Source organism: Oncorhynchus mykiss, chromosome 20, assembly GCF_013265735.2.
Source record: "Oncorhynchus mykiss isolate Arlee chromosome 20, USDA_OmykA_1.1, whole genome shotgun sequence".
In the NCBI taxonomy this organism is placed as follows: Eukaryota; Metazoa; Chordata; class Actinopteri; order Salmoniformes; family Salmonidae; genus Oncorhynchus; species Oncorhynchus mykiss.
Window position 1 is genome coordinate 36577180 of NC_048584.1, and position 15796 is coordinate 36592975.

At 45.6% G+C, this 15796-nt stretch overlaps 2 protein-coding genes across 2 annotated transcripts; one reads left to right on the forward strand and one right to left on the reverse strand.

Annotated features, from left to right (window-relative positions):
- Positions 1-1546: 1546 nt before the first annotated feature.
- On the forward strand, positions 1547-6911 carry LOC118942015 (leucine-rich repeat extensin-like protein 5). The gene is made up of 3 exons (XM_036955562.1): positions 1547-1604; positions 4703-6250; positions 6907-6911. Exons 1-3 carry the CDS (start codon positions 1547-1549, stop codon positions 6909-6911), a joined length of 1611 nt encoding a protein of 536 aa, XP_036811457.1.
- LOC110499436 (transmembrane protein 100) lies at positions 6355-15585 on the reverse strand. The gene is made up of 2 exons (XM_021576579.2): positions 15166-15585; positions 6355-8945 (listed from the first exon to the last, which is right to left on the reverse strand). Exon 2 carries the CDS (start codon positions 8906-8908, stop codon positions 8423-8425), a length of 486 nt encoding a protein of 161 aa, XP_021432254.2. The 5' UTR covers positions 8909-8945; positions 15166-15585; the 3' UTR covers positions 6355-8422.
- Between the last annotated feature and the right edge of the window lie 211 nt (positions 15586-15796).

Sequence of the window (15796 nt, forward strand, 5' to 3'; positions counted from 1 at the left end):
GGTTGACCATGCAGTTGGATTGGGAACAGTGAGGATGCAGATGAGGAAGATGTGTTTTTTCTTGCCAAAGTGAGGCTTTTTATTTGCAGGTGAAACATTATTATTATTATAGCCGGTGACTGGAAAGGAAGTTACAAAAACACACAAACAGGACGATGAACTAAAAGCCTCATCAACTCAAACGAAAAGCCAGACTTCAATCATTCCTGTACCCGGTAGCACACCAACCCTGTCTGTCTCTGTCTGTGTCTTCAATACCAATACCCATCATGCATCTGACCAATGGGAAGAAGCCCTTTCACATCCTGTTCAATTAACATTCAACAGCATGAGTTTACATATAAACATCTTGGGATGCTACACACACACTCATGAATAACCTTAAACACACCTATAAATAACAGTGTAACCATGCTTTAGCATCAATACAACCTGGGGTATGAACAAGTACGTCCATCCGAGATAAGAAACTTCTGCTAGCCCCGTACACTGACTTGATATACTGTTAAGCATGTCTTTACATTATGTGAAAGAGATCATAGGACAATCGCCACACTCACACACACACTTACACACACACACACACTTACACACTCACACACACACTTACACACACACACACTTACACACTCAAACACACACTTACACACTCACACACACACTTACACACTCACACACACGTACACACTCACACACACACTTACACACTCACACTTACACACTCACACACACACACACACACACACTTACACACACACTTACACACTCACACACTCACTTACACACTCACACACACACTTACACACTCACACACACACTTACACACTCACACACACACTTGCACACTCACACCACAGTTAATTGGTCAGACACTGTGTTCCTATTGTGACATGGTTGCCTTGACCCTGGCAGAGGAGAGGAGCAGGTGTGTTCTTACTTCATAGCAACTAGACTTGCCGGAGACAAGCAATGGGAAAACTCAGATACACAGAATCTGGTTTGCTGTGTAATATTGCAAACATGTAACTAACGGAATACGTCATAATAACACTATAAATGCATCTTCTCACAAACTCACGTCGAATCTAGACTTTTGCTGAATTGCAGCAAACGTCAGATTGCGAATAGCACTGTGTCATAGTCCTCCTCTACTGATATAACTATACTTATATAACCAATGCTGACTGAGAACGGGGTTATTTTAAAGCCCTTTGCAGAGGTGTGAAGCGATTTATTAAGGATCGTATTCACTTAAATAAATAGAGGGCTTCCCAGCAGTGCCCAGCGCTAACAATGGGCATCTGGGGGCCTTGGTGCGGAGCGGAGGGGCATTGGGGCGGAGGGGTGGGGCCTTGGGGTGGAGCGGAGGGGCATTGTTCAACATTTTGGTAAAGGGTGTATAGTCTCACAGTCTCACTAACCTACTTCCTGTTCTCTTTCTGATCCCTCAGCCCTTTTAATAGTTAGTTCCCCATCAAACCCTTTTCCATTTCCCTGTTGTAACGTGCCAGGCCCTTTCCCAGCGAACGAGGTGTGTGTGATAGGGATGGGGAACGCTGCTGCCACACCTCTGTCTCCTGAATCCGACACCAACAAGGTTCTCAGTAAAGGGAGGGAACAGGGATATCCCCTCCCACACACACACACACACACACACACGCACACGCACGCACGCACGCACACACGCACGCACGCACACATAGGCACACACGCACACACGCACAAACGCATACACACACGCGCACACATGCACGCACACACACACACGCACACACACACGCGCACACACACTTATTCTCCAACAAAAGTACAATGGGTCAATCAAGAATGACAACTCAACTCAAGTCAGACAGTATATCTGTCACTCATATCGAGGAACTTCACACCACGCCTCTGGGAAAGGGCCAGGAGTTTCCTGTTTTCCTATTTTCATTTGTACCTTGTAAAAGGAGTACGCAATGAATTTAAAAGCGGTTTGAAAAACAATACTCTGCAATGGATTCGCTTTTGAAACGAGTACCTCTGAAGAGCGGGTCAAGTCGTTTGTGTCTTGGCTGTACTTTTCAAAGTCCTGATCTTCTTTAGAGAGACCAGCAAGGTTATAGCCTGGTCCCAGATCAGTTTGTGCTCTTGTGTACTCCATTGTTGTCATTGTCATGACAATGAGTGACAGGCAGTTGGCATAATAGCACAAGCAGACTGGAACTCAGGCTAGCATGAATATATAGGGTTATACTGTATCTGACTATCACACTTTTGGTATTAGTGTACATCCCAAATTGCACCCCCCCCTCCCAATGTAGTGCACTACAGGTCAAAAGTACTGCGCTATATTGGGAATAGGGTGCAATTTGGGATAGACCTTAGGCTTCACCCAGAGCTACAGATGACATCAGGACTTACCTACAACTGTATCACTTCACATTTAATCAATGTTTTGTTACCCTCCAGTAACATTACCCTCCAGTTACATTACCCTCCAGTAACATTACCCTCCAGTTACATTACCCTCCAGTAACATTACCCTCCAGTAACATTACCCTCCAGTTACATTACCCTCCAGTAACATTACCCTCCAGTAACATTACCCTCCAGTAACATTACCCTCCAGTTACATTACCCTCCAGTTACATTACCCTCCAGTTACATTACCCTCCAGTAACATTACCCTCCAGTTACATTACCCTCCAGTTACATTACCCTCCAGTTACATTACCCTCCAGTTCCATTACCCTCCAGTAACATTACCCTCCAGTTACATTACCCTCTAGTTACATTACCCCCTAGTTACATTACCCTCCAGTAACATTACCCTCCAGTTACATTACCCTCCAGTAACATTACCCTCCAGTTACATTACCCCCTAGTTATATTACCCTCCAGTAACATTACCCCCTAGTTACATTACCCTCCAGTAACATTACCCTCCAGTTACATTACCCCCTAGTTACATTACCCTCCAGTAACATTACCTTCCGGTTACATTACCCTCCAGTTACATTACCCTCCAGTTACATTACCCCCTAGTTACATTACCCTCCAGTAACATTACCCTCCAGTTACATTACCCTCCAGTAACATTACCCTCCAGTTACATTACCCTCCAGTTACATTACCCTCCAGTTACATTACCCTCCGGTAACATTACCCTCCAGTTACATTACCCTCCAGTAACATTAGCCTCCAGTTACATTACCCCCTAGTTACATTACCCTCCAGTAACATTACCCCCTAGTTACATTACCCTCCAGTGACATTACCCTCCAGTTACATTACCCCCTAGTAACATTACCCTCCAGTAACATTACCTTCCGGGTTACATTACCCTCCAGTAACATTACCCTCCAGTAACATTGTCATGCAGTTACATTGCCCTGTAGTTACATTACCCTCCAGTAACATTGCCCTGCATTTACTTTACCCTGCAGTTACATTACCCTGAAGTTACATTACCCTGAAGTTACATTACCCTGCAGTTACATTACCCTCCAGTAACATTACTCTCCTGTTCCGGTGTCAGGGTGATGCAACACACTCTCTCTTTCTCTCCCTCTGCCTCTCTATCTCTCCCTTCCTCTCTATCTCTCTCTCCCTTCCTCTCTATCTCTCCCCCTCTGCCTCTCTCTCTCTCCCTTCCTCTCTATCTCTCCCCCTCTGCCTCTCTCTCTCCCTTCCTCTTTATTTCTCTCCCCCTCTGCCTCTCTCTCTCTCCCTTCCTCTCTATCTCTCCCCCTCTGCCTCTCTCTCTCCCTTCCTCTCTATCTCTCTCCCTCTGCCTCTCTCTCTCCCTTCCTCTTTATTTCTCTCCCACTCTGCCTCTCTCTCTCTCTCCCTTCCTCTCTATCTCTCCCCCTCTGCCTCTCTCTCTCTCCCTTCCTCTCTATCTCTCTCCCCCTCTGCCTCTCTCTCTCTCCCTTCCTCTCTATCTCTCTCCCCCTCTGCCTCTCTCTCTCTCGATTCCTCTCTATCTCTCCCCCTCTGCCTATCTCTCCCTTCCTCTCTATCTCTCCCTTCCTCTTGATCTCTCACCCTCTGCCTCTTTCTCTCTCCCATCTTCTCTCTCTCTCTCTCTCTCCCTTTCTCTCAGCATAGCATTCCATGCGTGTGCCATTCCAGTGTAGTTAAAGTTAGCGCTGTGGAGGCGACAATGTGTTGTAGCCGGTGGCCCCACAGTGACGCAACCCAATGATTTTATTATCTGCTCTGGTGTTGAAGGGACGCTAAGCAACGTGAACACACACTATAAATACAACTACCCCCCCACTGTCCAGCCCCCTCCCACTAACCCACTGTCCAGCCCCTTCATACTAACCCACTGTCCAGCCCCCTCCCACTAACCCACTGTCCAGCCCCCTCCCACTAACCCACTGTCCAGCCCCCTCCCACTAACCCACTAACCCACTGTCCAGCCCCCTCCCACTAACCCACTAACCCACTGTCCAGCCCCCTCCCACTAACCCACTGTCCAGCCCCCTCCCACTAACCCACTGTCCAGCCCCCTCCCACTAACCCCACTGTCCAGCCTCCTTCCACTCCCCCACTGTCCAGCCTCCTTCCACTAACCCACTGTCCAGCCCCCTCCCACTAACCCACTGTCCAGCCTCCTCCCACTAAGCCACTGTCCAGCCCCCTCCTACTAACCCACTGTCCAGCCCCCTCCCACTAACCCACTGTCGTCCCCTCCCACTCCCCCACTGTCCAGTCCCCTTCCCCACTGTCCAGACACCTTCCACTCCCCCACTGTCCAGCCCCCTCCCCTACATTCCAGCCTTTCCCACTGTCCAGCCCCCTCCACTACTTTCCAGCCCTTCCAACTTCCCTACTGTCCAGCCCCCTCCCCCACTGTCCAGCTCCCCCCACTCCCCCAATGTCCAGCCCCTCCCACTCCCCCACTGTCCAGTCCCTCCCACTTCCCCACTGTCCAGCCCCTCCCACTCCCCCACTGTCCAGCTCCCTCCGACTTCCCCACTGTCCAGCCCCTCCCACTTCCCCACTGTCCAGTCCCTTCCCACTCCCCCTCCCCTACTTTCCAGCCCTTCCCACTTCCCTACTGTCCAGCCCCCTCCCCCACTGTCCAGCTCCCTCCCACTCCCCCACTGTCCAGTCCCCTCCCACTCCCCCACTGTCCAGCTCCCTCCGACTTCCCCACTGTCCAGCCCCTCCCACTTCCCCACTGTCCAGCCCCCCCCACTCCCCCACTGTCCAGCTCCCTCCGACTTCCCCACTGTCCAGCCCCTCCCACTTCCCCACTGTCCAGTCCCTTCCCACTCCCCCTCCCCTACTTTCCAGCCCTTCCCACTTCCCTACTGTCCAGCCCCCTCCCCCACTGTCCAGCGCCCTTCTACTCCCCCACTGTCCAGCCCCCTCCTCCCCTACTGTCCAGCCCCCTTCCCCTCCTCACTGTCCAGCGCCCTCCCCCACTGTCCAGTCCCCTCCCACTCCCCCACTGTCGAGTCCCCTTCCCCAATGTCCAGCCCCTCCCACTCCCCCACTGTCCAGTCCCTCCCACTTCCCCACTGTCCAGCCCCTCCCACTCCCCCACTGTCCAGCTCCCTCCGACTTCCCCACTGTCCAGCCCCTCCCACTTCCCCACTGTCCAGTCCCTTCCCACTCCCCCTCCCCTACTTTCCAGCCCTTCCCACTTCCCTACTGTCCAGCCCCCTCCCCCACTGTCCAGCTCCCTCCCACTCCCCCACTGTCCAGTCCCCTCCCACTCCCCCACTGTCCAGCTCCCTCCGACTTCCCCACTGTCCAGCCCCTCCCACTTCCCCACTGTCCAGCCCCTCCCACTCCCCCACTGTCCAGCTCCCTCCGACTTCCCCACTGTCCAGCCCCTCCCACTTCCCCACTGTCCAGTCCCTTCCCACTCCCCCTCCCCTACTTTCCAGCCCTTCCCACTTCCCTACTGTCCAGCCCCCTCCCCCACTGTCCAGCGCCCTTCTACTCCCCCACTGTCCAGCCCCCTCCTCCCCTACTGTCCAGCCCCCTTCCCCTCCTCACTGTCCAGCGCCCTCCCCCACTGTCCAGTCCCCTCCCACTCCCCCACTGTCGAGTCCCCTTCCCCACTGTCCAGACACCTCCCACTCCCCCACTGTCCAGCCCCCTCCCCTACTTTCCAGCCTTTCCCACTGTCCAGCCCCCTCCACTACTTTCCAGCCCTTCCCACTTCCCCACTGTCCAGCCCCTCCCACTTCACCACTGTCCGGCCCCTCCCACTCCCCCACTGTCCAGCCCCTCCCACTCCCCCAAAGTAAAGTAAAATGTCTGTTTGATACTGACATTTTTGTTAAAAGAGACATCCAAATAAAATATAATTTGATTGGTTAATTGATTGATTGATGATTGGCACATTGATTTTGTGTCTTAAGTTTATTGGCACAAATATTCAAAATACATGGCAATGGATATGGCATAAATAACATGAAAATACAACTTTACCAGAGTACAATGCTATATTTGTTAACAATTTTCAATGAAACTACAACTTGCTTAGCCACAGCTCTGGTCTAACAATGAAAAACTGCATATTTGGCACAACATGTATTAAATGAATCAATTGTATGCATACTAGGCAGTTACAAAGGTATGTGGTATTGTTATTTAAAATGTTGAGCACTGTTTTGAAAGGAAGCATTAAAAGCTGTGCATATCGAACTTGAGAGAGATACTTTGACTTCATTAGGCAATCACTTCCTATAAGTTCCCTTTACATTGTCATAGTGAGCTTTGACCGTGAAAAGTCAGCCAGTCTACTATTTATCTAAAACATAACATTAAGTACCTATTACATGTTCACTTGAAACATCAACAGAGCAGCAATAGAGTCACAGATACATCACGTGATGTGCATGAGAATAGTAGAATGGAGAATCATGGTCCACCGTGTAACAATCCTTTCTGCTCCAGGATGAAGTTTCTCCTAGGTACAGATCTAGGATCAGCTTCTCCTCCCCCAATCTAACCTTAACCATTAGTGAGGAAAATGCAAAAATGACTCAAGATTAGAATCTAGGGGCAACTTCACCCTACTTCATCCTTACTTTCCAATAACTCATCTTTGGATACTCCCTATTTACCTCCATGATCGTGATCCTGGTCTTTTCAAATGTCCAGGGAGAACAAACCACCAGAATTTCAGATAGTATTTTAGCTACAGAACAGCTAGTCTTTCCAGCAGGGGTTGGAACCGGTTCAGGGAACAGAACCGAAAAAACTGAAAATAACGTAATATTACAAGGAACAGAAACAGAACCGGGAACGAAAGGGATCCATACTGTTCCGGAACAGAACCGTTATTTGAAAAGCATGGGAACCGGTAAATAACGTTATTTTATGTTCCAAACATTTTTTTAAAGTTTTTTCTAAACACAACAAAGCACCTATGCAAAGCCCTCACTCTGTCACTCAGAAACCTATTCCAGTGTCTGCCTGCAAACTGAAAATTTGCCCGTGTGTGTGTGTGTGTTTAGGCTATCTGCCCCGCCCTCCTCCGAAGCATAGGCTACTGTACTGACGTTAGCATAGGCTACTGACTGACATTACAAGCGGAATTCAGAAGATAGGGAGAGAGATTTTTAATCAGTTAGAGAAGAATGGATGAACTTGTTCAATGCTAGATACTAAATGCCTAGTTATCACGTTTCACATTGGATTTATTAACTAGAAAAAGGTAAGACGTATTTTTTAATTCTGGTGCATACACACACAAGCTTGTTAGATAGCTAGCTCAAACTTGTTAGCTAACTAGCTCAAACGACATTCAATGTTCCTCCATAGAAGCCGCTCCTCATAGGTATAACTCTGTGGACCTAAATTCAGATCATGCATGTCATAACAAGATGCATAGCACTTCAAGCCTCTTCCTCAACCCTCTGTCGCTCTCGCCGCAATATTTCAGTCGCATCTTACGCCACTTGTTTGTCACCTAGCTTGCCTGCTCCATCCACACTGATTGGTAAAGTAATTTAATGAGCTAAATGTAAACAACTGTTGATTTGAAGGAACAGAAAGGAACGATATAAAACTGTACTTTTTTGGGGTTCGAACCAGTTCAGAACTTTATTTTGCTGGTTGTAAAGGCGAAACAGAATGAAAAAAATATGGGTCAACATTTGGAAATTAATTTCAGTTCCAACTCCTGCTTTCTAGGCACATAGTCTCACCTACAAAGCAGCTAGACTTTCCAGCCCATTCTAGTCCTTCAGCTAAGTATCTGTTTTTGATAATGTGTGAGTCCTTCATACCCAACTAGCTCAGACATCCCTCAACTCTCTCCAGTCTCTTGTCATTCGATACCTTTTTGTTCAAACATTTAACAGTCCCACTGTTCCACTGTCCATGTCGCCCCCTCAGGCCACAGCGGCACCTTGACTACAAATTGTTGAAACTTCAAACTTTAACAGTCCCTCTCTTCCCTCAGGGCTCAGACCACGCATAGTCCATGGTTGGCCATGAGGGCCGTCTGACTCTCCCTCCTCCGGTCCTTCTTCCTCCCAAGCCGGACCCTCCAGCAGACAGCACTGGACCCCAGGAGGGCTAGCCCAGCCGACAGCAGAACCAGCCCCAGCACCGAGATGGTGGAGCCGTGGGAGTTGAACGTGTACGCCACGGCCGTTACCACAATACCGGCGATAAGGACCACCACGCCAAATGGCACGGTGCACCGGTAGCACGACATCTCTGCCCCGCCGGTGGCCGCTGTCAGCTGCACCTCGTTGATTAATGGGACGGTCGTCACAACAACGCTACGGTCCTTCTTGTTGTGGTTGTTGTTGTTGGATTTCTCTGTAGTGACTTTCTCAGAGGTAGATGTGGGCATGTTCATGGCGCTTTTGGGGGCTTTCGGTGCATTTTTATTGATAGAGTCATCTGGAATAGAGATTTTGCTGGCTAGGAAAAGGTGGGCCATCTTGACTTTCAGTGGTCAACCTGTCAATCTGTGTGGCCTACAGAGAGAAAAATACATTTTAGTCATATTGAAAACAAAACAGAGAAGCCAGAAAACACTTTATGAAACAACTATAAAGGATGTGAACAGAGCACAATTACTGAATTGAAGCCTGTGCACATTGAAATGAATTGAAGGCCGCCTATAGCGGCTGCCTATAGCGGCTGCCTATAGCGGCTGCCTATAGTGGCAGCTTGACAAGGGCGGCATTTTCCAAGCTAAACTGACCAAGACGCACCTCCAACAATACATAAAACCTCACATAATTACAGTGCATTCTCCTCATTAATCTACACACGATACCCCATAATGACAAAGCAAAAACAGGTTTTTATAAATTTTTTCAAAAAATAACATAATAATAATATCTTATTAAGTATTCAGACCCTTTGCTATGAGACTCAAAATTAAGCTCAGATGCATCCTGTTTCTATTGATCATCCTTGAGATGTTTCTATAACTTGATTGGAATTCAATTGATTGGACATCATTTGGAAAGGCACACACCTGTCTATATAATGTCCGACAGTTGACAGTGCATGTCAGAGCAAAAACCAAGCCATGAGGTCGAAGGAATTGTCCATAGAGCTCCGAGACAGGATTGTGTAGAGGCATAGATGCCGTAGCACTCGCTTCTGTCATCATGAAGTGCTTTGAGAGACTAGTCAATGATCATATCACCTCTACCTTACCTGACAACATAGACCCACTTCAATTTGCGTACCGCCTCAACAGGTCCACAGATAATGCAATCGCCATCACACTGCACACTGCTCTATCCCTTCTGGACAAGACAAATACCTATGTATTTGGAAGAAGTTTAGAACCACTAAGACTCTTCCTAGAGCTGTCTGCCCAGCCAAACTGAGCAACTGGGGGAGAAGGGCTTTGGTCAGGGAGGTGACCAAGAACCCAAAGTTCCTCTGTGGAGATGGGAGAACCTTCCAGAAGGACAACCATCTCTGCAGCACTCCACCAATCAGGCCTTTATGGTAGAGTGGCCAGACGGAAGCCACTCCTCAGTAAATGGCACATGACAGCCTGCATGGAGTTTGCCAAAAGGCACCTAAAGGACTCTCAGACCATGAGAAACAAGATTCTCTGGTCTGATTAAACCAAGATTGAACTCTTTGGCCTGAATGCCAAGTGTCAAGTCTGGAGAAAACCTGGCACCGTCCCTTCGGTGAAGCATGGTCGTGGCAGCATCATGCTGTGGGGATGTTGTTCAGCGACAAGGACTGGGAGACTAGTCAGGATCGAGGGAAAGATAAATGGAACAAATTACAGAGAGATCCTTGATGAAAACCTGCTCCAGAGCACTCAGGACCTCAGACTGGGGCAAAGGTTCATCTCCCAACAGGCCAACGACCCTAAGCACACAGCCAAGACAACGCAGGAGTGGCTTCAGGACAAGTCTCTGAATGTCCTTGAGTGGCCCAGCCAGAGCCTGGACTTGAACCCGATCGAACATCTCTGGAGAGACCTGAAAATAGCTGTGCAGCAATGCTCCCCATCCAACCTGAAACAAAGCTTGAGAATGGGAGAAACTCCCCAAATTAAGGTGTGTCAAGCTTGTGCCGTCATACCCAGGAACACTAAAGGCTGTAATTGCTGCCAAAGGTGAATACTTATGTTAATATATATATATATATACAGTGCCTTGCGAAAGTATTCGGCCCCCTTGAACTTTGCGACCTTTTGCCACATTTCAGGCTTCAAACATAAAGATATAAAACTGTATTTTTTTGTGAAGAATCAACAACAAGTGGGACACAATCATGAAGTGGAACGACATTTATTGGATATTTCAAACTTTTTTAACAAATCAAAAACTGAAAAATTGGGCGTGCAAAATGATTCAGCCCCCTTAAGTTAATACTTTGTAGCGCCACCTTTTGCTGCGAATACAGCTGTAAGTCGCTTGGGGTATGTCTCTATCAGTTTTGCACATCGAGAGACTGAAATTTTTTCCCATTCCTCCTTGCAAAACAGCTCGAGCTCAGTGAGGTTGGATGGAGAGCATTTGTGAACAGCAGTTTTCAGTTCTTTCCACAGATTCTCGATTGGATTCAGGTCTGGGCTTTGACTTGGCCATTCTAACACCTGGATATGTTTATTTTTGAACCATTCCATTGTAGATTTTGCTTTATGTTTTGGATTATTGTCTTGTTGGAAGTCAAATCTCCGTCTCAGTCTCAGGTCTTTTGCAGACTCCATCAGGTTTTCTTCCAGAATGGTCCTGTATTTGGCTCCATCCATCTTCCCATCAATTTTAACCATCTTCCCTGTCCCTGCTGAAGAAAAGCAGGCCCAAACCATGATGCTGCCACCATCACGTTTGACAGTGGGGATGGTGTGTTCAGCTGTGTTGCTTTTACGCCAAACATAACATTTTGCATTGTTGCCAAAAAGTTCAATTTTGGTTTCATCTGACCAGAGCACCTTCTTCCACATGTTTGGTGTGTCTCCCAGGTGGCTTGTGGCAAACTTTAAACAACACTTTTTATGGATATCTTTAAGAAATTGCTTTCTTCTTGCCACTCTTCCATAAAGGCCAGATTTGTGCAATATACGACTGATTGTTGTCCTATGGACAGAGTCTCCCACCTCAGCTGTAGATCTCTGCAGTTCATCCAGAGTGATCATGGGCCTCTTGGCTGCATCTCTGATCAGTCTTCTCCTTGTATGAGCTGAAAGTTTAGAGGGACGGCCAGGTCTTGGTAGATTTGCAGTGGTCTGATACTCCTTCCATTTCAATATTATCGCTTGCACAGTGCTCCTTGGGATGTTTAAAGCTTGGGAAATCTTTTTGTATCCAAATCCGGCTTTAAACTTCTTCACAACAGTATCTCGGACCTGCCTGGTGTGTTCCTTGTTCTTCATGATGCTCTCTGCGCTTTTAACGGACCTCTGAGACTATCACAGTGCAGGTGCATTTATACGGAGACTTGATTACACACAGGTGGATTGTATTTATCATCATTAGTCATTTAGGTCAACATTGGATCATTCAGAGATCCTCACTGAACTTCTGGAGAGAGTTTGCTGCACTGAAAGTAAAGGGGCTGAATAATTTTGCACGCCCAATTTTTCAGTTTTTGATTTGTTAAAAAAGTTTGAAATATCCAATAAATGTCGTTCCACTTCATGATTGTGTCCCACTTGCTGTTGATTCTTCACAAAAAAATACAGTTTTATATCTTTATGTTTGAAGCCTGAAATGTGGCAAAAGGTCGCAAAGTTCAAGGGGGCCGAATACTTTCGCAAGGCACTGTATATATATATATTTATATAAATGTACACAAATAAAAAAAATAAAAATAAAAAAAATGTTTTTGCTTTGTCATTATTGGTATTATGTGTAGATAGATGAGGAAAAATAACATTTTAATCAATTTTAGAATAAGGCTGTAACGTAACAAAATGAGTAAAAAGCCAAGGGGTCTGAATACTTTTCAAATGCACTGTATGCCCAGAAAGAATGACAATTTCCTCTCACCCAGTAGCATATGGGCTATTTAGGTGAGCGCTGATAAGCAGTGTGATAAGCAGTGTGATAAAAAGTGTGATAAGCAGTGTGATAAGCAGTGTGATAAGCAGTGTGATAAGCAGTGTGATAAGCAGTGTGATAAGCAGTGTGATAAGCAGTGTGATAAGCAGTGCCCACATTGTCAAAAGTAGGGGTATGAAATATTTTGCTTGTGCATGCTGAGCGCGCCTCTCCAGAGTGCTGTTGGAGAGACGCACCGCTGTGACGCTCCACCAAAGTTACATCAAAAAAATAATGGAACATAATGAGTATATGGCCTTTTCTGTAGCCCACAGGCTGGAGTGGAGATAGAAATGTACGACAATGTCATGAGACAGACACCTTTTACATCGTTTCTCTGATCAAATAGCCTAATCTAAATGGCTAACCATCAAATAACAAATGGCCTTCGATATGAATATGGCATGTTTACAGACAGTACCGGTCCAAGTGAAAACCCAGACTACTTGCATAGTACAGGTCAAAGTGAAAACCCAGACTACTTGCATTGCCCCCCCCCCCCCCCCCCCCCCCTTTTACACTGCTGTTATCTCTGTTATTATCTATGCATAAGTCACTTTAATAACTCTACCCATATGTATATATCACATCATTTTTCCTCCACTAACCGGTGCCCCCGCACATTGACTCTGTACCAGTACCCCCTGTATATAGCCATGCTATTGATAATTTATTGCTGCTCTTTAATTATTCGTTACTTTATTTTATTTTTATTTTTTTTATGCATTTTTTCTCAAATCTGCATTGTTGGTGAAGGGCTTGTGACTATGCATTTCACAGGTCTACCTACACCTGTTGGATTTGGCACATGTGACAAATAAAATTAGATTTTATTTGGATTGCTCACCAATATGTTTTTTATAAAAACTACTCCACAGCCAACTCTGTCTCTTTTGCAACTTGTGGATACAATCTTTACAGTCCTGAACAATAATAAAAGGGACACTAAGTGAAAGGAAAAGGGGGATACCTTGTCAGTTGTCCAACTGAATCTATTCAACTGTGTCTTCAGCGTTTAGCCCAACCCTCTATACGTCGGCAGGGTAGCCTAGTGGTTAGAGCGTTGGACTAGTAACCAGAAGGTTGCAAGTTCAAACCCCAAAGCTGACAAGGTCTGAAGTTCTGTCCCTGAACAGGCAGTTAACCCAACCCCTAGGCTGTCATTGAAAATAAGAATTTGTTCTTAACTGACTTGCCTAGTTAAATAAAGGTTTAAAGAAAATACACTCTTGTCACGTTTTTAGATTTATCATGATTGTACATATAATTGGTTATATAGTTATGTTTATGATAGAGAACAATTTTTTTATGCAATCATATGTGCATCTGCAAGAGCCAAGATATTCGGTGGCGTCCCACAGGGTTGGATAATTGGACCTTTGTTATTCCTAATCTATATCACTTAGCATTTTCTTTGCTGATGATACCAATTGATTGATTCACTAATTAATGAAGCCAACTCTGAATTTTCTGAATGGTTCCAGATTAACAAATGATCTTTAAATGTAAAAACTAAAAAATCAAATGTCAATATTTTCACTAGTAAGAATAAGAAATATTGTAAAAAAAAACAAATAAAAAGAGCCAGAATCTCAATTGGGGGTCACATCCGCTAGATTCCTTTGTTTTCTAATTGATGAAAAGTTTTCCTGTAAAGATCATATTCAATTTGTCTGCAGCAAAGTGATGAAATCGGCTGGTGTCACCAGAAAGATTAGTGGTTTGGTTCATCAGGCTTGCTCCCTAACTCTATACTACAGCAAAAAAAATGTATTGGTATTTTTGTTTTATCACTTGTTTTCTTCGGTGCAAATAAATTAAACTTAAACAGTACAGTAAATAGAAGTTAAGTATAGTTCAGTACAGTACAATAGTACAGCACAGTAGAGTATTAGAGTATAATGTACTGTATTGTACACTACTTTACTCTAATGACCTTTATCTTCAACTTTCATTCAGAACCGAAAATGAACCTTATAACGGAATGCATTTTAAACTTCCGTAAAATACGTATTTTCACTTTTCATTCAGATCCTAAAATGAACCTAACTTCAATGTCTGGAAAAAATATGTCTTTTCGAATGTCTTTTCAACGTCATTTTGCTTACTGGGACTATTCTAAGTATCGGAGGGCGGGATTTTTTTTTGTTGTCTCGCCTAGGGTGGCAGAATGGCCAGGTCTAGGCCTGTCTCTGTGCCTATGCATAGCCTATGCCCTGGCAGTAATATTTCCACCGGATGCATCGTTGGCAGTTGAACTTGAGGCCTTTACAATGTGCAACATAACTGTCAAATTCCCCGGAGAACTGCGGGCAACGTTAGGCGACCTCCGTGAAACCAGAGCCGGTCAATTTCATGAACAGTCTGCTCTAATGATGAAATGGAAGATGTTAAAATCCATTAAAACTTGTCATCAACCCTTAACTTCTCTGTCGATGTCCACTGAGATGCGATGCAATATATCGAAGTCTTGCTCGAGCACGCGCGTTATGGAGATTTTTTGGGGTCTGTCGATAAAAATGAATCTCTTTATCAACATTTAGATGCCGACTGTTCCCATATTTGACACCTAACCCATGCACATATTGTAGTTTCAGGGCTATGATATTCAATGCAAGTAATAACTGTGAATGTCACCATTAAAGTCAAATAAATCAGTTAAACTTACTGTATTCTGGAGCTCTTTTCATTCTCTGACGTTCTCGAGTGCGTCTTTGGAGTAACGGAATGCGACCGTCAGTCTGTTCACTCTCATCTCGTTCTTGAAGTTGTCTGTCATGTCATCCGTTCGTTTTTTGACCGTTATCAGTTAGTTTTTTTCCCCTCCAAATACAGATATAATATACGACTCTCCTGTTTACCTTTCACACGAGCGCATGGAAATGTGTTATATGCGCAGAGGTTTTCCCAGAATTAGATACATTATAGAGCCTAGCACCGTTTATTTCACTCACTTCTAATCTCTCTGTACGGTGTCCGTGTACCGTGCAGGCAGCGGATGTTCTAAACGAGCGCAGTCATGTCTAGAAAGCTGTGTCTCTTTTCCATGATCTGGTCTACAACGTCTTGGAGAATCATGCTGGGGATATCAATAGCTAAAGAGGGGAGGGGCTGTGAGACACGGCTCTCCTCTCCCCCTCACCTAGTAAACGAGCAAGGAAACTTTTAACCCTTCCCGCTCGGGAAGACAGGGACACAGCTGAACTGATAAGACTGCTAAGTCTACTATTGTTTATTTCAAAGTATACAGCAAACGCAATTTCAATGTGTTAATGACCCATAGCATCACATCTAATGAT

Bases quoted from the DNA above. Each gene is read 5' to 3' on its own strand.
- LOC118942015 (XM_036955562.1), top strand. From the start codon at position 1,547: ATGGGGAACGCTGCTGCCACACCTCTGTCTCCTGAATCCGACACCAAC. The intron at 1,605-4,702 runs GTAAAGGGAGGG...CCCACTGTCCAG, and splicing joins CGACACCAACAAGGTTCTCA to TCCCCTTCCCCACTGTCCAG.
- LOC110499436 (XM_021576579.2), bottom strand. From the start codon at position 8,908: ATGGCCCACCTTTTCCTAGCCAGCAAAATCTCTATTCCAGATGACTCT.